This window comes from Coenobita brevimanus, chromosome 101 (genome assembly GCF_032717465.1).
Source record: "Coenobita brevimanus isolate Jiangsu-jjx chromosome 101, ASM3271746v2, whole genome shotgun sequence".
NCBI classification, from domain to species: domain Eukaryota; kingdom Metazoa; phylum Arthropoda; class Malacostraca; order Decapoda; family Coenobitidae; genus Coenobita; species Coenobita brevimanus.
This window is the reverse complement of record NC_137054.1, coordinates 63,077,063-63,098,751: the sequence shown is the minus strand read 5'-3', so window position 1 is coordinate 63,098,751 and position 21,689 is coordinate 63,077,063. Positions and strand designations below refer to the sequence as shown.

Sequence of the window (21,689 nt, the reverse complement as noted above, 5' to 3'; positions counted from 1 at the left end):
ACATATATCGGACGTTGCATTATTTGTGAGCAAAATAACATTGAAAATGAGTGTAATAAAGACACTGAGTGAAAAGTTGTGTTGGTACCAGCTATGTGCATTCATACTTTTACGACAGAATTTATCTATGTTCCATCAGACACAAACCAGGACAGACGATCCTAACCTAGTGGATAATGACTGCATTCGAGAGGGGATGAATAAAAAAAGTAACTGAATTACGTAGCTCATGTTTTGCTGAAAAAACTATGCATGGTGACAAGAGCCGAAATAGAAGATACAGCATGATAATTAAAATTTATGAGAGGCAAAGATGAGGCCTCATGAATCGTTGATCAGACATTGATGAAAGCGTCATCTGTGAGATGCCTGCATGCTTCAGCTGATGAACTCATTTCAGCTATAATATTTTATATTTGTTAACATTTCCTCACCAGGATTTCTTGATTATGTTGTTGTTAAGAATCCAGTGGCAAGTAATAATTCATTTGGCCTTGCTTTTATATTAAAAGGGAGGTAGTGGAAATGGTAAACTATAATTTTGTTCATATTGTTTTCATGTTCAAGGGATGGAGTAAAACGAGAAAATTGAAAGAAAAAGCCATTATTTTATTTGTATTGTCACCAATTACCCATAGTACCAACTTTTGCCCTTGAAGAAGACCATTTAAATTTGGATGACTTAAATTTTGCAAAGTTTTTACGGTACCAAATGGAGTCTAAGTTTAAAAATCTACTGTAGGTGATATGTGGTGCCACTCAGGTGGCTGGGGTAGCTTTCTGCCCAGTTAGGCACTGGTGGATATTTTTTTTTTTTTTTTTTTTTTTTAAATAAAGAAGTAGGGCAGTATCCTCACTCTGTGAAGGCTATTGGCAAACTGACAGATGGAATACCTCCTGCAACCTGGGTGGAATCTATGTGATCCACTCAGCAGGCATAATCTACAGTGAGGCGAGAATAGTAGAGCACGAAAAATGAGAAAATTCCAGCCATCTTAAGCAAGTTCCATTGCAGCCCTACACACAGACCTTCTGGGATGTCCATTGCAGTCTTAGAGTTAAACATAATATGTTGAGGCACCTTAAAATTAGTAGATCTTGAATTTGGCTCTATATTAATTAGTTTTTCTTGAAGGAAATAACTTTGCAAGCTTCTAGCCTGTGGTTCCTTCTTCCTTGCTTAAAAAGAAAATACTACATACAATTATAAATACATAATGAACTGTACATAACAATATAAGATATTAAAGAAAGCTAATCATAACATTAAATTCCATGTAAAAATATGAAGGACACACCATAAACTTTGTATGAAACAACTAAAGTTAACAGTTAAGCAAAAAACAACTTGAGTTGACTGAGGAAGCAGGCTTCCTCAGCAAACGAGAAGATGGCTCCTCCCATCATATGTGCCCCCTCTCCAAGGACTGAGGAAAGAAGGTGAGACCAGTCTTATGCCCAAGATCTGGGAAGGTATTGACAGTGAGCATCTCCTAGACTGGGACACAAGCAAGAAGTGCTGGACAATCATTGTGACCAGAAAGTCATCTCAGTAAGGAGGGGGTCTTCCCTCAGGCATTTACAACCAATCTATGGCCCGGTCATGGCAACTACCTAGTGATGGGGCATAACTGTATAGGCTCATGGGCTAATAGCTGCCATCATCTCCCAGAATCTGTTGGTAACGGGATGTCTATCCTAAGCACACTTTCAAGAGCAGCCTTTATCACAGGAAAGTATTCCCTTTAGAGAAGAATTCTTATTCTGGCAGCTAAGGAAGCTGCTATCCTTGCTGCATTGCCTTGCAGCTCAACATAGGCTGGCACCCACCAGAACAAAATCCTCTGGCCATGATGGCCCAGGAGGAGGAGCTTTTGTACAGTTTTCCATATCAATGGATGGGGAGAGTTAAATTGTATAAGGGCAAACAAGGCTGCCCTGGTGTTGCCAAAAATAGTAAAACTAATGACCTCTTGGGTAAGGATAAGTTAGAAGACATCAGAATTGTTGACAGCCCAGCAGTAATGATTGAGACAGAGGACAGACAGCTGCCACCCTGACTAAAATCGGAACTAAATCTGATTCTGCTGTCAGACTTTGAGTCAACAATAAAAACAGAGATAGACCTAGCATAGTGGGCAGCATTTGCTGAAAACTGGTTGCAAATCACCACATCTAATGCCACAGCCATAGAGGCTATGACCTGACAGTAAAATCTGAGCTCAGGTAACATCCAGGATGGAATAACAGATGTCCCTGTGCATAGGACTGGAGTATGCAGAAGACTGAGGTCAGACATGAATTCCTTTGTCCTGTAACTGAGGAGGTAGGGAAACTGTGGATGGAGGTCATGAAGTGGGCGATGAGCAAAACTAAAATGACAGTCAAGTATTGAAGTCTCAGTAAGCCTTTGGACTCTACTCCATCACCTCACTATGTGGAACTGACATCATGGTTCTGGCCTCATTGCCTTTACATTGCATCCTCAAGCAAGCATGGGACAGAAGAAGCGCAAAATACTCCAGTAGCCAAACAAAGGCCTGTGTGATGTACAGATTTCAAGGTGCATGGGCACAACCATACTCAGCAACTTAAGTTGTGTATTAGCTTGCTTGTTTATTCTCCATGGTCATACATGTAAAACATTGCACAACTATACTTAAGTAATAATATATTGAGGTGAAAAGTGTAACACAAAATTATTTTTGATAATAGTTTACTGCTATAGAGACTTTTTTTCATCCTAGAAATTGATGAAGATCCTTGTTTAATACAGACCCAGATTCCATTTCATGCATAGTGTTTTTGAAAATGTTCGTAATATCTTTGCACACAGTTAGTCGTGAACCTTTTTCTAAGCATAAAAAGCTTGTACTAATACTAACATTTTCTTGCAGTGTTGAGCGAGAGAGCCCTGGAAAGCATGTGGAAAGCCAGGCTGGGGAGAGCACTTTCTTTTGGGGACTGGTGATTGTGCTACTTCTGCTTGCACTTGGCAACCTCCTCCTAACCTTCTTTGCCATGGGAGTCTTGCGTCTCGGCTATGGCATGGAGAGCATCGAACTTATACCTGGAAAACAGTGAGCGTAAACTGTGATTTTTGGGAAGTGGGAGGTGCATGCAGTTAAAATGAAGTTCCTGCATGGTAGCAGTACTACTGGGTACACAGTTAGCTAGTAAAGATGCACTGAGTATAAAAAAATGCTAGATAATATAAGTATTGTACTTGGATGCCTGGTCTTTATGGGAAATCTTTAATTGTCTGAGCACTGCCTTGCCTAAAACCAATATTGTATTTCCGGTAGGTTGTTATCGTTGCTTAACCCCGGTTCGCTTGATCGAGCAGACCTGTTAACCTCAGATAAACAACTTCCGGTATAGGGATGTCCCATAGGTTCCTTATACCATTGGTGTTGTGTCTGTATTTCAGTGCAGCATTTGCTGTGCAGTTCTCCATTATGTGTGTTATGTTGTGTGGGCCCTTTCCACATTTTTTTTTTTTTTTTTTTTTTCACAGAAGATGAATGGAGGAAAAAAATTAAATAAAAAATTCCATACACCAGATTACAGGTGTGTAACAATTGGACTTGAACTCCTGTAGGTTTAAGTCTGAGGAACTGAGTTCCAAAGAGAAGCAGGTCAGGGAATAAAGGAATTCTGATTGGCAGATGCTCATGTTGCAGGGGGAAGGCATGGAGAGGTGGCACAATAGATTCAGCCTCATCTGAGCATTTGCCATATAAGTATCTGTAAAATAATGCAAGGGGGGTAACATTTTGCCTTATTTGTAGGGGAGGCAGTTCAGATGTAATTGCTATTGAAATTTTCCACTTGTTTTAGTGCAACCTCTCTGTATCCACTCTACAAGGGTGAGCAGTATTCAAGCTGAGAGCACACATGACTCTTGTAAATCACAGGTAGCTGCTCGTCAGTGAAGAAGTTATGGATTCTGTGCAATAATCCACGTTTCTTTGGGGCAGTTTTAGTAAGTGATCTATCATGAGAAGTCCAACTGAGAGTATTGTTAAGCGAAACACCAAGAATTTCAGTACATTTAGAGATAGGAATATTGGTTGCATTGAAGGAATTGGGCAGACTCTGTCTGTTAGTAAACTGGATATACAGTAATCCCTCCAATATCCGACGTAATAGAGCCATAGGCAGGTCCGGATAGTGGTCCTGTCCGGATATTGGGCCCCAGATAATGGTCTTGTACTTATGGACCCTAACTCAGAGAAACACTTATACAACTCCCTCTGGACATGCATTGCACCTATTTAAGACCCAAATCACACCAATAAGGGACATAAAAGACTGAAATAAATGCAAAAGAACCATAAAATGAGGTTTTAGAGGTGAGTTTATACAATATTAAACATTCTGGGTACTTACAAGTCCCTGGCTTCTGGACTGGTTTGAACTGCCAGTTTGCAGTCCACAGTTAATCCTCTGCACTCTAAATTCTAATTTCTTAACACTGCACAACACTGTAAATTCCTGTGTGTTCTAGTGGTGAGATATTGCAGTTTATTCACTGTTTATTCACAGAAAACAAGCACCTGTGGCTTGCACTGCTATGAGCATCTGCTCTCGATCAGAGTTAGGCTGTGTCTGTTGATGATGGCGGGGTAACAGAGTTGCCAGATCGCAACAACCATATTACCAATCTCCTCAACTTTCATTACCAAATTTAACTTTCATTACCAAATTCATAAAGCTAGCATTTATTCTTCACTAATTATATATACAAGTGGAAATACATGTAATCACTCTCCTTGTAATTAACACCATGTTGATTATTTTCACGCCATGTAGGGTAGCAGATTAATCAGAGAGAGCAAACAATCCACCATCTCCATCCTGTGTATCCTCATACATGTGAAAAATCCATTTGGTAATGGACCAGACAAAGGACTTGGTAATGAGTACATGGAATGTAAGAGGAGCGAATGATGAGGTGAAAGAGAGAGAGATTGTCCAGGTGCTTGAGGGTGCGAAAGTGGATGTATGTGGAATAACTGAAAGAAAATGGAGAGGAGAAAGTGTGAGAGAATGGGAGTATGAATGGGGTATATGTGCAGGAGTAGGTGAGAATGAGAGGGCAAAGGAAGGAGTATGTATAGTTGTGAGTAAAAGATGGATGAGGAGCATAAGACAGTATGGATCAGTTGGGTCAAGGATTGTGTGGGTAAAGTTGAAAGTTGGAATACAAATGTGGGTGATTGTGTGTGTGTATGCTCCAACGCAAGATCGTGCTAGAAGAGTGAGAGAAGAGTTCTGGACAAATGTGGAAGTGTGCATGGAAAAGTTTGGAAGGAATGAGAGAGTGTTTTTGATTGGTGATATGAATGGTAAAGTAGGGAATGTGAAGGTGGATGGAATAGTTGGTGAGTGGGGTGTGCCTGCTGAGATAGATGAGAATGGGAGTGCGTTAGTGGACATTTGTGCTGGGAGGGGGTTGGTGATAGCCAATACCCTCTTCAGGCATAAAATGATCCACAGGTATACATGGCGAGTGATGAGAAGGGTGGGTGGTGAACTGAATGAAAGGAAGGCAATGATTGATTATGTGTGTGTGGATGAAAGGATGCGAAGATATGTAAAGGATGCAAGAGTGTATAGAGGTTGGGGGAGTGGACTTTCTGACCACTACTTGGTGGTGGCCAGAATTAGAATGCAAGTAAGATGGAAGAATAGAAGAAGGAAAAGACGAGAGGAAGGAGTAGTTGCAAGGAGAGTGGAAAGGTTACAAGAGGATGAGAAAAAGGCAGAGTATAAGAGAGAAGTGGAGGAACGATTGGGCAAATATGAATTGGAGCAGATGGGAGACGTGGAAGGTGTGTGTAAGATATTTACAGAAGAAATATGTGCAGCATGTGATGTGGTGTGTGGAAGGATGAGAAGACGGAGGGGGGTGCAAGGAATAGTGTGGTGGACTGAAGAGGTGAAACAGGCTGTGGCACAAAAGAAGAAAGCATACAATGAATGGATGAGAAATAGGGGCGTGGAAGAAGTTGAGAGGCGGAAGAGAGAGTTATATGTGGAAAGAAAGAGAGAGGTGAAAAGATTAGTAAAAGAGAGTAAGAAGAGAGTGGATGAGGAATTTGGAAGGAATTTGAGTGTAAAGTGGAGGGACTGTAAGAAAATGTTCTGGAGAGAAGTGAAAAGAGTAAGACAGGGTGGAAGTGAAGTTAGCAGGGGAGTGAAAGATAAAAATGGTAGATTACTCGTGGAGAAGGGAGAAAAAGTGAGCAGATGGAGAGAACACTTTAAGGAATTGTTGAACATAGAGGATGGAAGTAATGCGAGTATAAGTGGCTGGGGAATGGCTGGGAGAAGGAGGGAGGTGAGAAGACAGGAAGAAATCAGTAGGATAGAAGTTGTGGAAGCAATGAAGAGAGTTAAATTGGGGAAAGCCCCAGGAATTGATGGAGTGTGTGGTGAAATGCTGAAGCATGGGGGAGAGATAGTAGTAGAATGGATGTGGAAGATGTGCAGATTGGCCTGGGAGGAAGGTAGAGTCCCTGAGGATTGGAAGTCAGGTATAATTATTCCCTTGTACAAAGGAAAAGGGGAAAAAGAAGTGTGTGGTAATCATAGGGGCATTTGTCTTCTTAGTATAATAGGAAAAGTGTATGGTAGGATACTTATAGACAGAGTTAGAGAAAGAACAGAGAAATTAGTTGGGGAAGAACAGGGAGGCTTTAGGAAGGGAAGAGGTTGTGTAGATCAGATATTCATTCTTAGATCTTTAGTGGAAAAGTTTCTAGAGAAGGGAAAGAAGTTGTATGCGGCTTTCATGGATTTGGAGAAAGCATATGACAGGGTGGATAGACAAGGATTGTGGAAAGTGTTAAGAATATATGGAGTAGATGGGAAGTTGTTGAATGCTGTGAAGAGTATGTACGCTGGTGCGAAGGCTGAAGTGCGTGTGGATGGTGAACTAAGTGAATTTTTCTCTTTGAAAGTTGGTTTGAAACAGGGATGTGTCATGTCTCCATGGTTGTTCAATCTGTACATGGATGGGGTAATAAAAGAGGTACAAGGTAGGGTAGTGGATGTTGGAGTGGCGCTGGTGAGAGAGGATGGTGTTTGGAAACTCCCTGTACTGTTGTTTGCAGATGATACTGTGTTGTTGAGTGAAGACGAAGGGGAGCTGCAAGGCTTGGTGGATGAGTTTGAGAGAGTGTGTAGGAAACGGAATCTAAGGTGAATGTAGGGAAGAGTAAAGTGATGGTCTTTGAGAGAGGTGAAGTTAGTGAATATGCAGCGAGGTTGGATGGTGAGGAATTGGAAAATGTGAATACGTTTAAGTACTTCGGTAGTGTGATGAGTAAGGATGGAGGTTTGGAGGGTGAAGTGCTTGAAAGGGTACAGCAGGGAAGAAAGGTTGCTGGTTCTTTGAAAGCAGTGATAAGAAACAGGGAAGTGAGCATGGAAGTGAAAAAGTTACTACATGACAGTATTGTGATACCAACTCTAACGTACAGAAGTGAAGCTTGGACATTGTTGGAAGGACACAAGTCAAGAGTGAGAGCAGTGGAAATGAGTTATTTAAGAGGAGCCTATGGAGTCACGTGGAGAAACAGGCTGACGAATGATGATATAAAAGAGCGTTGTGGTGTGGATGTGGATGTGATAGGAAGCGTTATGAGGAACACACTGAGGTGGTTTGGCCATGTGGAGAGGATGGAGGGTGAGAGACTGACGAAGAGAGTGTATGGGAGTGAGGTGGAGGGGGGAAGAGGGAGGGGGAGGCCAAGGATGAGATGGAGGGATGGGGTGGAGAGGTATATGAGAGAGGGGGGTGTGAGTTGGGAGCAGGGCAGTGAAATGGCGGGGGACAGGGCGACTTGGAGGCGATTTGTTTGTGGCCACCCCAAATGGGATTGAGGCGTCTGGCAATAGATAGATAGATAGATTATTCTGATTCATTACCAAACGAATTTTTCATTACCAAATTGGCCCACACTTGGTAATGAAAAATACCAAATGGCAACCCTGACAGGGGAGGGGGGGAGGGGAGAGGAAGGAAGGGGTGAAGGGACCATGGTGTAACAGCTGTTCGGTGCCAGGTGGCAATTTCAAATTACGGGTGGGAAAAAAGTCAGATTTTTTTCGATTTTTTTGCGGTTTTTGGCCCATTTTGGGAATATTGGATCCCAGGACAATTATGTCCGGTTAGTGGGGATGTTCGGATATTGGGCGTTCGGATATTGGATGGATTACTGTATTTGGTTTTCCTAGCATTGAAATAATGTTATTTTGTCTCCATTCAGTGATCTTTGAAAAGTCTTAATTTATGGAGATTGCTGTGCTAAGTTGTAAGTTGGAGATATCAGACATAGTGAATGAGTGTTTATGTGTAAAGAAAGTGTGAAGCATTGAGTCATCCACATATGAGTGAATGGAATTGTGGGTGACAGACAAAAGGTCAGTAGTATGAATGAGGTACAGGGTTGGAGCCAGGACTGATCCTTGTGGCACACCAGTATTAATGGAGTGGAATTTGGAACATACATCATCTGCCTTTTCTCATATCTTTCTGTTGCTGAGATATGAGGAAATGAGGGGGACAAAAGATGATAGGCCGTAGCAAGGGAGTTTGGATAACAGGGAACTGTGCCGTACTCTGTCAAAAGCATTAGAAATATCAAGGGCTACTGCGTGGGTTTCTATATGTTGGTCAGGTGAGTGATAGATGATATGAGTAATGAGGTTGAGTATATCAACAGTGGATCTTCTGTGGCAAAAATCATCCTGTCCATCACCAATTAAGTTGTTGGATTCAAGATGTTTAACAATGTGCTTATTATTACTGGGGCACATGTCATCTGTGATTACACCTAACCCAAATCTAAGCAGATAACTTAGGAGGGCTGAGTGATATTGCGATCTAAGCTTAGATAGGTGAATTCAGCTTTGTTTAAGAATGCCTCTGATGAAGGGACATCAGGAAGAGGGGCTCGTAGTGTAGTGATCTGGTTGAGGTGTTGTATTGCCTTGCCTATGAAGTGGGTATGTAGGCATTTCTTCATTTTTAGTGTAGGAATGTCTGAAGGTGGGATGTTGTTGAAGAGGGTCTAATCATTTGTTTAGTGATGGTTTTATTTGATTGCTTATGTTGTGCAACTCTGTCATATAGTGATGGGTGTTGTGTGCTAGCACAGGCTGCCACACAAACTTGTATGCCTATCTTATTGAGATATTCTCTAACAGGGATGACTTTAATTTCAGAGTGTAAGTGAGCTTTGAGAGTACAATTGATGCAGCAAGTGATGACACATACAGCATTGTCCGATGTGGTCTGCAAGGTGTTAAAGTATGTGAATAGAAGGGTGGGAGCCCATTCCAGGAAAGCATAGTACAGTGCACCCCCATACAGTGCAAACTCACACAGTGCAAATCACCTACAATGCGAGGTCAACCCAGAGAATGCTTATTTTTATTGTATGTGAAATCTGGTAATCGAACTTCCCAACATGCGAATTGGCTGTATGATTCCAAGGCAAAAATGAACTCCAGCCATTACTATGAGTGTCGGGCTGGACAATGTGAATCAGTCACATGAGGCAGGTGGCTGGCAACAAGCCAGGTTCAAAATGGCGGGCAGCTGGCCAGCTATCTGCAGGCCAGCTACCGACTTTCCTGGGTAAACAGACACTTCTCTTCCATATTGCCGCAAGAGCACATGTTGTACCTCGCATCCTGTGGTCTATTTTAACATCCTAACAGTTCACCATGGTCTGTTGACTTTGAAGGCTTTATGGCACCTCCAGGAGACCTCAGTAGTGGCAGTGAGTGACAACGGGGTGCCCCACCCCACGGGGCAAGAGTAGATGCCCCGAGATACCCACCCACCTCCCTTCTTAACAAGCCCAGAAGTCACTTAAATAATGGTACATGGTGTTCTGTTTGTTGTTTTATTTGTTGGTCCAATTAGAAGTACTATTAGACAAAGTATTAGCAGGGTAGAGTAGGCTGGAAGGGGACCCGAAGACCAAGCCCTGGGTGGGCTGTCCACTACATACAATTTTTCCCATAAATTCTTTGGTTCACGCAATGCGAAATCAGAATGGGAGGGTTTCTGCCACCCATAAACTCGCATTACGTGAGGGTGCACTGTACTGATCTGACAGTTATATTGCTTGTACAGTAGGGAGAGTGTTTCTTCTTGTTGCCCAGAGTCTGTCCCTGTAAATACCCTAATTAAGTGCATTTAGTCTCAGTGTACTTAGTGGTAGGTGGGGGTGCTCACCATCCACTCACTCGATGTAGTGCTGCTTTGGGTGTCTGCCCTTTCCTCTCGTTTTTCCTTTCTCTACTGTCTTTCTTTCCTTCATTCTTTCCTCTTTCTTCTGCCCGCTGGTGACTACACTCCCTCTTCTGTCTTTCTTTCTTTCTTTCTTTTCTCTTCCTTCTGCCTGTGGGTAACTCTACACTGAGTGACATGCTAAATGGTTTCCTATACACCAGGAAACCATTTTCTACACTGGGTGGTAACCATACAATCAGATTGTGGTGCCTGGTGGGTTAGTGGGTAATTAAGGTGCTCCAATCAAATTGAGCCTGTGTAGGTTTATATCCAAGGGATGGTTGGGGTTTATTGCTCACATAATGCCACTCAGGGATGAATGAGGGTGGTCACTCTCATCTTAAATGCCAGGACCAACTTGCCTAGCCCCAGGTTCCTTTGGTCCTCTTAGGGTGACATAAGGTTGGATGATGGATGGATGGTAAATATGGTGTTAAATTTCTTAATGTTTTTGTCATTGTTGGTGATAGGTGTTTTTTTTAGTGCGTTAAGGTGGTGTGCAGTGTCTTCAGTGAATGTTGTCCAGTCTGATTTCTTGTATTTTGTGTAAGTAATGTGTGATCACTTTGGTTTAGAACACATTCTTGTGGTGGTAATGAGTGGGAGGTGATCTGAAGAGTTTGGTACCATTCACCTGGTGTTGGTAAGTGAAAGTGCAGGCAAACAAAGTGATGTCAAGGGATGAGGGAAGGTTGTATGCTTGGAATGGGATGTTGGTGCATTGTGATGTGTCATTGAGAATATACATGTTGAACTGTGATGCCATGTCAAGACCTTATACGATGTATATTTTGTACCAGTTCATGGCTTTATCATTTCATTCCCGTACTATGATCGACTTCGGCATCTTTGTTTGGAAAAGAAGCTGATGTTTCTACAGTTCTGCACTGCTATGGCATGGGAGGTGTTGGAGGGAATGTAAATGTTAAAAATGTTGTTTTATGACTGGATTTGGCACCAGATACTGTATCTAATGTAGTGTCATTCTAAAAACGATTGTGTTGTCTGTGATGTGTCTTCGTAGAGGACAAACAAATGTCCTAAAATAGGTGACAGGACCTCCTCCATGTTGATCTGTTCTGTCTATGCGAATATGTGAGTAGTTATCGGTGTTTGGAGTCATCAGTTTGCATGTGAGCTTTCTTTCTTGTAGGAGTACAATGTCTATTTTGTGGCAGGTGAGAAAGTTTTTAAATTATTTTTTTGAAATTGAGGCCACTGACATTTAGTTTAATATCTTTAAGCTGCAGGTTTAAGGCAATGTATGTCCAGTGCAGGTCTGTGTTATAGGTGTTGTTTTTGGGCTTGGCTTGAGTTGTGATAGTGGTTGTGTGAGTAGGGGGTGTTGGGAGGAGAGGTATCTTTGGTGTGATAGAAGCAAATGTGGATGTGTTGCATTTATCACATACCCATGTGCTGAGGTGTTGTTTGGCATTTGTAAGTATTGAATTGAATAACAAAACTCTAGCACTGGGCAGCAGAGTCCATATGATGCTAATTCAAATTTAGGGACAGGCAAAGAAAAGAAATGTAACTATTAAGAATAAAGAAAGGAAAAAGCATAGAGAAAAGTGGAAGGAGTCAGCTCTCAGAAAGAATACGTAGGCAGGTAAAAGACATAAGATGGTCACAAGGCAAAACTGAGGGGGTTCACACAGATTATTGCTAAGGGAAGGTGGACAACTGAGTTGAGACAAAAAAGAAGGACAAGTTGATGCAGAATGATACAGGGTAGTCAGCCAGGTTAAATATGAAACGACAAATGAGACTGACAGTGAAAACGGAGAAGGGAAGACCCCCCCAAGCATAAAAAAGGAATTGGTAAGCCTACAATGGCCAGTCTGAAGATTAGCCAGTGCAATTTCCCACCATCAGTTACAATGACCTGGAGTGGACCATAGAGCAACAAAAGGTTTGATGGACTTCAGTTTATTGGCACCAGTCAGAGATAACAAGATTGCCAATGATCCCTTAGAAAAGATAACAGGGAAGTCAGATGAAGGTAACGAAGCAGTGGAAACAGGCAGTGAACCAACAGACTGAGCTAGGTCATCCACTCATCCATTACCAAAAATACTGAAGTGGTTTGGAATCCAACAGAGCCGTACTGTTTTCTTTCAGATGAACATGTGAAACAACCACTCTAAAATCCAAAGAATGATGGGATGCTAATTGGAGACAGAACAGAGCATAGAAGGGAACTGAGAGAATCTGTAAAAACAACAAAGGAAAGAGAGGTATAAGATTATATACAGTACAGCAGACAATATAATAGGCCATATAACTATGCCCTTAAGATACTGGCATACCTATATCAAGGAAGACAGTACCAATTAAAGCAATCAGGAGGCACTACACCAAACCCAGTAACACCTTCTGACTTCAAGCCATCTATATTGCAACAGTTGACAGTGCTTGAGGAAGTACTCAGCTATTGGGGGTGAAGAAGATATGGGAGGGAGGTGCATGACTTAGAACATGGCAGGATTGAGGAACGGACTGAGGATCGCAGAAGATGCCAAAGATGATAGAGACAAGTGCAGACGGAGAACATGAGAAAGAGATAAGCCAGAACAGGCAAGAAGGGGTGGAACTCAAAGAGAAAAGGGGAAGGGGGGATTCGAGAGTAAGAAGATATCTCGAAAAAGAGCTGGGTTAGGGGAAAAGAAGCAGAAGGAATAGAGTAAAATCAAGAATAAGTACTGTATTGTCGTATTGTTTATAAAGGTTCCAGCATGCATGTATGCATCACCCTTGGTCATCTAATGGCGGCTCTCCACGCTGCTCGATCTCTGGCAGCCTCCCCATTTAGTCTCTTATTTGTGAGGTCACACTTTATGACCTCTTTGTGACCTTGTACCAGGTCTTTTGGGGGGCTGGATACTCAAAATGAGCCTCTAGCCAAGGCACCAGTTGATGAAAGGTGTCTTTTTGTACAGCAGGTCAAAGGTGCCTTTGATGGCGCTCCCGATTCCCTACTAAAACAACTTTAAAGGCGCCTTTGGTGTGCCTTTCTATGGAAAGGCAACTTTCCCTCAGAAGGCACCCTATGATACCCCTGCCAGTCACAGCAGCTTTATGAAAATACACCTTGGAACTGTTTGCCAATCACAAAGCAGCATTTCGTATCAACTGACAGAAATAAACAAAACATGAGGTGAGGGTGCACCACAGAATTCCTGACATATTTCCATTTTTGTAGTGATATTTTGTGGGAATGGAGAAAAAACCTAAGCTGATTCAATCCCACTGTCTTCAAAGCTATATGTGGGACCTATAACTCTATCTATCAATCTATTGCCAGATGCCTCAATCCCGTTTGGGGTGGCCACAAACAAATCGCCTCCACGTCACCCTGTCCCCCGCCATTTCACTGCCCTGCTCCCAACTCACACCCCCCTCTCTCATATACCTCTCCACCCCATCCCTCTGTCTCATCCTCGGCCTCCCCCTTCCTCTTCCCCTCTCCACCTCACTCACATACACTCTCTTCGTCAGTCTTTCACCCTCCATCCTCTCCACATGACCAAACCACCTCAGTGTATTCCTCCTAATGCTTCCTATCACATCCACATCCACACCACAACACTCCTTTATATCATCATTTGTCAGCCTGTCTCTCCATGTGACTCCACAGGCTCCTCTTAAATAACTCATTTCCACTGCTCTCACTCTTGACTTGTGTCCTTCCAGCAACATCCAAGCTTCACTTCCATTGTCACGAGTTGGCTCGTGACATTAAATTTATTGGGAAACCGTGAACTCTAGTAGAATCCCAGTGTTTATCGTTCAGTTAACCGTTTACCCGGTCGGGAGTGTTTTCAGAACAATTCTTCACTGTCATAAGTGATCGTCTCTGTGCGAGACATTAGCGCTTCCGCTGAGCGATTTGTTGTGGGTGTGTTTCGCTCATTCTAGCCATTGGTAATGAGGCCACAACACTTCCCTCTTTCCCACGATTTAGTCAGTCAAGGTTTGAGCGCCGTGAAAGCAGGTTGGGCCCAGAGCATATTCCTGTTGTCCAGTTCCTGAATTCTACCTAGACGGTGAATCGGCGAGAGACAGTGAGTGCAGTGTCCTTCCAGTAACGACGCCCAGTCATCCGCTTTGTCCACTTTTCTGACCAGTATTTTCTTTTCGTATTTTTCCTAGGTTTAAGAGTTTAGCTTTTGAGTGAGCGAATGAGTGTGATCTCCTTATTTGAATTCACTTTGATGTGTAACGTAAATTTATTCCTTTGTAATAAATGAATTTAACAGATCTTTTTCTCGAGTTTAATGTAATGTAAACTCGTGTTTTATTTTCCATAATTAAGCTTATTTCCCTTACAGCTCCTAGCTTGCATAAACACTTTGCTATTCATAACTGGTACTTAGGCCAGTCTTGTTGTATTAAGCTTAAAATCCGTTGTGCCATCTAGGAGTTAATGCATCAGCAAGAACCTGATATCAATAATAGCATTAGTTATTGATTGTCAGGGGTGAAGTCACTTTCTCCAGAGGCTAACAGTACTAATAAACAGCAATTGTGAGGAATTAGTTTTTGCTGTGTACTGTTGAGAAAGTTTATAAATTCTCATTCTTAGAGAATCGGCGAAGCAAGCCAGAATAAAGTAATCATTGCTTGATTTTTAGCAAGACAATTCATTGTTCCTGCTACCAGTATTATTGAAAATTATCCTTTAATATTGAATATCCTTAAAAACCCCGTGACATCCATATGTTAGAGTTGGTGTCACAATACTGTCATGTAGTAACTTTTTCAATTCCATGCTCACTTCCCTGCTTCTTATCACTGCTTTCAAAGAACCAGCAACCTTTCTTCTGTGCTATATCCTTTCAAGCACTTCACCCTCCAAACCTCCATCCTTACTCATCACACTACCCAAGTACTTAAACGTACTCACATTTTCCAATTCCTCACCATCCAACCTCGCTGTACATTCACTGACTTCACCTCTCTCAAAGACCATCACTTTACTCTTCCCTACATTCACCTTTAGATTCCGTTTCATACACACTCTCCCAAACTCATCCTCCAAGCCTTGCAGCTCTCCTTCGTCTTCACTCAACAACACAGTATCATCTGCAAACAACAGTACAGGAAGTTTCCCAACACTACCCTCTCTCGCCAGGGCCACTCCAACATCCACTACCCTGCCTTGTACCTCTTTTATTACCCCATCCATGTACAGGTTGAACAACCATGGAGACATGACACATCCCTGTTTCAACCCAACCTTCAAAGAGAAAAATTCACTCAGTTCACCACTCACACGCACTGCAGCCTTAGCACCATCATACATACTCTTCACAGCATTCAACAACTTCCCATCTACTCCATATATTCTTAATACTTTCCACAATCCTTGTCTATCCACCCTGTCATATGCTTTCTTCACATCCATGAAAGCCGCATACAACTTCTTTTCCTCCTTTAGAAACTTTTCCACTAAAGATCTAAGAATGAATATCTGATCTACATGACCTCTTCCCTTCCTAACGCCTTCCTGTTCTTCACCAAGTAATTCCTCTGTTCTTTCTCCAACTCTGTCAATAAGTATCCTACCATACACTTTTCCTATTATACTAAGAAGACAAATGCCCCTATGATTACCACACACTTCTTTTTCCCCTTTTTCCTTTGTACAAGGGAATAATTATACCTGACTTCCAATCCTCAGGGACTCTACCATCCTCCCAGGCCAATCTGCACATTTTCCACATCCATTCTACTACTATCTCTCCCCCATGCTTCAGCATTTCACCACACACTCCATCAATTCCTGGGGTTTTCCCCAATTTAACTTTCTTCATTGCTTCCACAACTTCTATCCTACTGATTTCTTCCTGTCTTCTCACCTCCCTCCTTCTCCCAGTCATTCCCCAGCCACTTATACTCGCATTACTTCCATCCTCTATGTTCAACAATTCCTTAAAGTGTTCTCTCCATCTGCTCACTTTTTCTCCCTTCTCCACTAGTAATCTACCATTTTTATCTTTCACTCCCCTGCTAACTTCACTTCCACCCTGTCTTACTCTTTTCACCTCTTTCCAGAACATTTTCTTAGTCCCTCCACTTTACACTCAAATTCCTTCCAAATTCCTCATCCACTCTCTTCTTACTCTCTTTTACTAATCTTTTCACCTCTGTTTCCTTCTACATATAACTCTCTCTGTTCCGCCTCTCAACTTCTTCCACACCCCTACTTCTCATCCATTCATTGTATGCTTTCTGCTTTTGTGCCACAGCCTGTTTCACCTCTTCATTCCACCATGCTGTTCCATGCACCCCCCTCCATCTTCTCTTCATCCCACACACCACATCACATGCAGCATATATTTCTTCTGTGAATATCCTGCACATACCCTCCACGTCCCCCATCTGCTCCAATTCATATTTGCCCAATCGTTCCTCCACTTCTCTCTTATACTCTGCCTTTTTCTCATCCTCTTGTAACCTTTCCACTCTCCTTACAAATATTCCTTCTTCCCGTCCTTCCCTTCTTCTATTTCTCCATCTTATTTGGATCTTGATTCTGGCCACCACCAAGTAGTGGTCAGAAAGTCCACTCCCCCAACCTCTATAAGCTCTTGCATCCATTACACATTTTTGCATCCTTTCATCCACACACACATAATCAGTCATTGCCTTCCTTTCATTCAGTTCACCACCCACCCTTCTTATCACTCGCCATGTATACCTGTGGATCATTTTGTGCCTGGAGAGGGTATTGGCTATCACCAATCCCCTCCCAGCACAAATGTCCACTAATGCACTGCCATTCTCATCTATCTCAGCAGGCACACCCCACTCACCAACTATTCCATCCACCTTCACATTCCCTACTTTACCATTTATATCACTGATCAAAAACACCCTCTCATTCCTTCCAAACTTTTCCATGCACACTTCCACATTTGTCCAGAACTCTTCAATCACTCAGCTTGCACGATCTTGCATTGGTGCATACATGCAACACAATCGCCCACGTTTGTATTCCAACTTTCAATCTTACCCACACAATCCTTGACCCAAGTGATCCATACTCTCTTATGCTCTTCTTCCATCTTTTACTCACAACTATGCATACTCCTTCTTTTGCCCTCTCATTCTCACCTACTCCTGCACATATACCCCATCCATACTCCCATTCTCTCACACTCTCACCTCTCCATTTAGTTTCAGTTATTCTGCATACATCAACTTTCGCACCCTCAAGCACCTCGACAATCTCTCTCTCTTTCACCTCATCATTCACTCCCATTACATTCCATGATCCTATAACTCACTGCTTAAAAATATGATATCTTCATGTGTGTACCTTCCTTAAATATAATTTTAATACAGACAGGCAAACACATTGATCTCTCTCTCTCTCTCTATCTCTCTATGTATATATACTGTCTATCTATCTATTGCCAGACGCCTCAATCCCGTTTGGGGTGGCCACAAACAAATCGCCTCCACGTCACCCTGTCCCCCGCCATTTCACTGCCCTGCTCCCAAATCACACCCCCCTCTCTCATATATCTCTCCACCCCATCCCTCCATCTCATCCTCGGCCTCCCCCTCCCTCTTCCCCCCTCCACCTCACTCACATACACTCCCTTCGTCAGTTTGTCACCCTCGATCCTCTCCACATGGCCAAACCACCTCAGTGTGTTCCTCATAACGCTTCCTATCACATCCACATCCACACCACAACGCTCCTTTATATCCTCATTTGTCAGCCTGTCTCTCCATATGACTCCACAGGCTCCTCTTAAATAACTCATTTCCACTGCTCTCACTCTTGACTTGTGTCCTTCCAACAACGTCCAAGCTTCACTTCCATATGTTAAAGTTGGTATCACAATACTGTCATGTAGAATGTTTTCATTTCCATGCTCACTCCCCTGTTTCTTATCACTGCCTTCAAGGAACCAGCAACCTTTCTTCCCTGCTGTACCCTTTCAAGCACTTCACCCTCCAAACCTCCATCCTTACTCATCACACTACCCAAGTACAGTACTTAAACGTACTCACATTTTCCAATTCCTCACCATCCAACCTCGTTGTACATTCACTAACTTCACCTCTCTCAAAGACCATCACTTTACTCTTCCCTACATTCACCTTTAGATTCCGTTTCTTACACACTCTCCCAAACTCATCCACCAAGCCTTGCAGCTCCCCTTCGTCTTCACTCAACAACACAGTATCATCTGCAAACAAGAGTACAGGGAGTTTCCCAACACTATCCTCTCTCACCAGGGCCACTCCAACATCCACTACCCTACCTTGTACCTCTTTTATTACCCCATCCATGTACAGATTGAACAACCATGGAGACATGACACATCCCTGTTTCAACCCAACCTTCAAAGAGAAAAATTCACTCAGTTCACCAACCACACGCACTGTAGCCTTAGCACCATCATACATACTCTTCACAGCATTCAACAACTTCCCATCTACTCCATATATTCTTAATACTTTCCACAATCCTTGTCTATCCATCCTGTCATATGCTTTCTCCAAATCCATGAAAGGCGCATACAACTTCTTTCCCTTCTCTAGAAACTTTTCCACTAAAGATCTAAGAATGAATATCTGATCTACACAACCTCTTCCCTTCCTAAAGCCTCCCTGTTCTTCTCCAACTAATTCCTCTGTTCTTTCTCTGACTCTGTCAATAAGTATCCTACCATACACTTCTCCTATTATACTAAGGAGACAAATGCCCCTATGATTACCACACACTTCTTTTTCCCCTTTTCCTTTGTACAAGGGAATAATTATACCTGACTTCCAATTCTCCGGGACTCTACCTTCCTCCCAGGCCAATCTGCACATCTTCCACATCCATTCTACTATTATCTGTTCCCCATGCTTCAGCATTTCACCACACACTCCATCAATTCCTGGGGCTTTCCCCAATTTAACTTTCTTCATTGCTTCCACAACTTCTATCCTACTGATTTCTTCCTGTCTTCTCACCTCCCTCCTTCTCCTAGCCATTCCCTAGCCACTTATACTCGCATTACTTCCATCCTCTATGTTCAACAATTCCTTAAAGTGTTGTCTCCATCTGCTCACTTTTTCTCCCTTCTCCACGAGTAATCTACCATTTTTATCTTTCATTCCCCTGCTAACCTCACTTCCACCCTGTCTTACTCTCTTCACCTCTTGCCAGAACAATTTCTTACAGTCCCTCCACCTTACACTCAAATTCCTTCCAAATTCCTCATCCACTCTCTTCTTACTCTCTCTTACTAATCTTTTCACCTCTCTGTTTCTTTCTACATATAACTCTCGCTTCCACCTCTCAACTTCTTCCACGCCCCTATTTCTCATCCATTCATTATATGCTTTCTTCTTTTGTGCCACAGCCTGTCTCACCTCTTCATTCCACCACGCTGTTCCTTGCACCCCCTTCCGTCTTCTCTTTCTCCCACACACCACATCACATGCTTCACATATTTCTTCTGAAAATATCCTGCACACACCTTCCACGTCCCCTATCTGCTCCAGTTCATGTTTGCCCAATCGTTCCTCCACTTCTCTCTTATACTCTGCCTTTTTCTCATCCTCTTTTAACCTTTCCACGTTCCTTGCAACTACTCCTTCCTCTCGTGTTTCCCTTCTTCTATTTCTCCATCTAACTTGGATCCTAATTCTGGCCACCACCAGGTAGTGGTCAGAAAGTCCACTCCCCCAACCTCTATAAGCTCTTGCATCCATTACACATCTTTGCATCCTTTCATCCACACACACATAATCAATCAGCAGGCTCACCCCACTCACCAACTATTCCATCCACCTTCACATTCCCTACTTTACCATTCATATCACCGATCAAAAACACTCTCTCATTCCTTCCAAACTTTTCCATGCACACTTCCACATTTGTCCAGAACTCTTCTCTCACTCTGCTAGCATGATCTTGCGTTGGCACATACTCACACACTATCACCCACATTTGTATTCCAACTTTCAACCTTACACACACAATCCTTGACCCAAGTGATCCATACTGTCTTATGCTCTTCTTCCATCTTTTACTCACAACTATACATACTCCCTCTGCCCTCTCATTCTCACCTACTCCTGCACATGTACCCCATCCATTCTCCCATTCTCTCACACTTTCTCCTCTCCATTTTGTTTCAGTTATTCCACATACATCCACTTTCGCACCCTCAGGCACCTGGACAATCTCTCTCTCTCTTTCACCTCATCATTCGCTCCTCTTACATTCCATTACCAAGTCCTTTGTCCGGTCCTGGGTCGTCATCGTTTGGTCAGTCCTTGTTCGAGGCTTCTTGTCTGTCTTTTTAGTTGTTTTCCGGGGAGGGGCACTAACCCTCCGCCAACCCTTTTAGTCGCCTTTTGCGACAAGCTAGGATACTGGGGGAGTATTCTTGAAAAAAAACCCTACCCCCAGGGGGGTTATATACAGTATATATGTATATATATATATATATATGTACACTCAAACCACGAGTACCGCGGGCAATAAGGACTGGACAAGGACCTTGGTACCCAAATCCGCGTCACTCAGACAATATGTTTATGTGTATAATGGTACAGTGTGTTCTGGCGACTTTTCATAACTCTCACTTCTAACCCTTTTACAACCTAACCCTATGTAAATTACCCCCACTTGCACCCACCATCAGAAAAAACAATGAGATATCCATCCATCTATCATCCAATCCTACATTGCCCCATGAGGAGCGTAGGAGCCCGGGGCTAAGCCATTGGTCCTGACATTTAAGATGAGAGTGAAAACTATTGTAATTTTAAAAATCAGTGGTATTAAAAATAGCATTAACAAAAACAGAAGTTGGGCTGGGTACCCTTTTGTTGATACGTAGCTCCATGGTATTTTCCTCCCGCCTCACAACCCCAATGTTGTTGTCAAAGTTTCGCCATCTCTCGCATCATGTGGCCTTCAGGAGAGACCTTAGGCCATATGGTTAGACGAAAATTTATGGGTTTGACGGTTTTAGGGGACGAAACAGAACGAAAATTTGTGCCAACCAGAAAAAATTACATTCATCCTGATGTTCCCGTGAGTTATCGTTCCGTTTCACATTCTTCATTTGATATCACGCTTCCCCCACACATTTCAGACAGACTAAGCATATAGCTAAACTGCTCAGTCAGTCCGAAATGTGTTGGGAAAAGTGATATCGAACGAATAATGTGAAACGGAGTGCTAACTCACAAGAACACATGGATGAAAGAATACTGTACTTTTTTTTGGTTTGCAAACATTTTCGTTCCATTTCATCCCTTAAAACTGCCAGACCCATAAATTTTAGTCTAACCATACGGCCTAACGTCTCTCCCGAAGGCCACATGATACGAGAAGGTGAAACTTTGA

The 21,689-nt window shown here is 42.6% G+C and overlaps 1 protein-coding gene across 1 annotated transcript in view; it reads left to right on the top strand.

The window, feature by feature from the left end:
• Positions 1 to 1,454: 1,454 nt before the first annotated feature.
• The window catches only part of LOC145414877 (beta-sarcoglycan-like), a 144,515-nt gene continuing 124,280 nt past the window's right edge, over positions 1,455 to 21,689 (top strand). Inside the window, exons 1-2 of the mRNA XM_080284295.1 lie at positions 1,455 to 1,552; positions 2,898 to 3,080. Of these exons, the coding sequence (XP_080140421.1) occupies positions 1,455 to 1,552; positions 2,898 to 3,080 (281 nt within the window). The remainder of the gene's footprint in view (positions 1,553 to 2,897; positions 3,081 to 21,689) is intronic.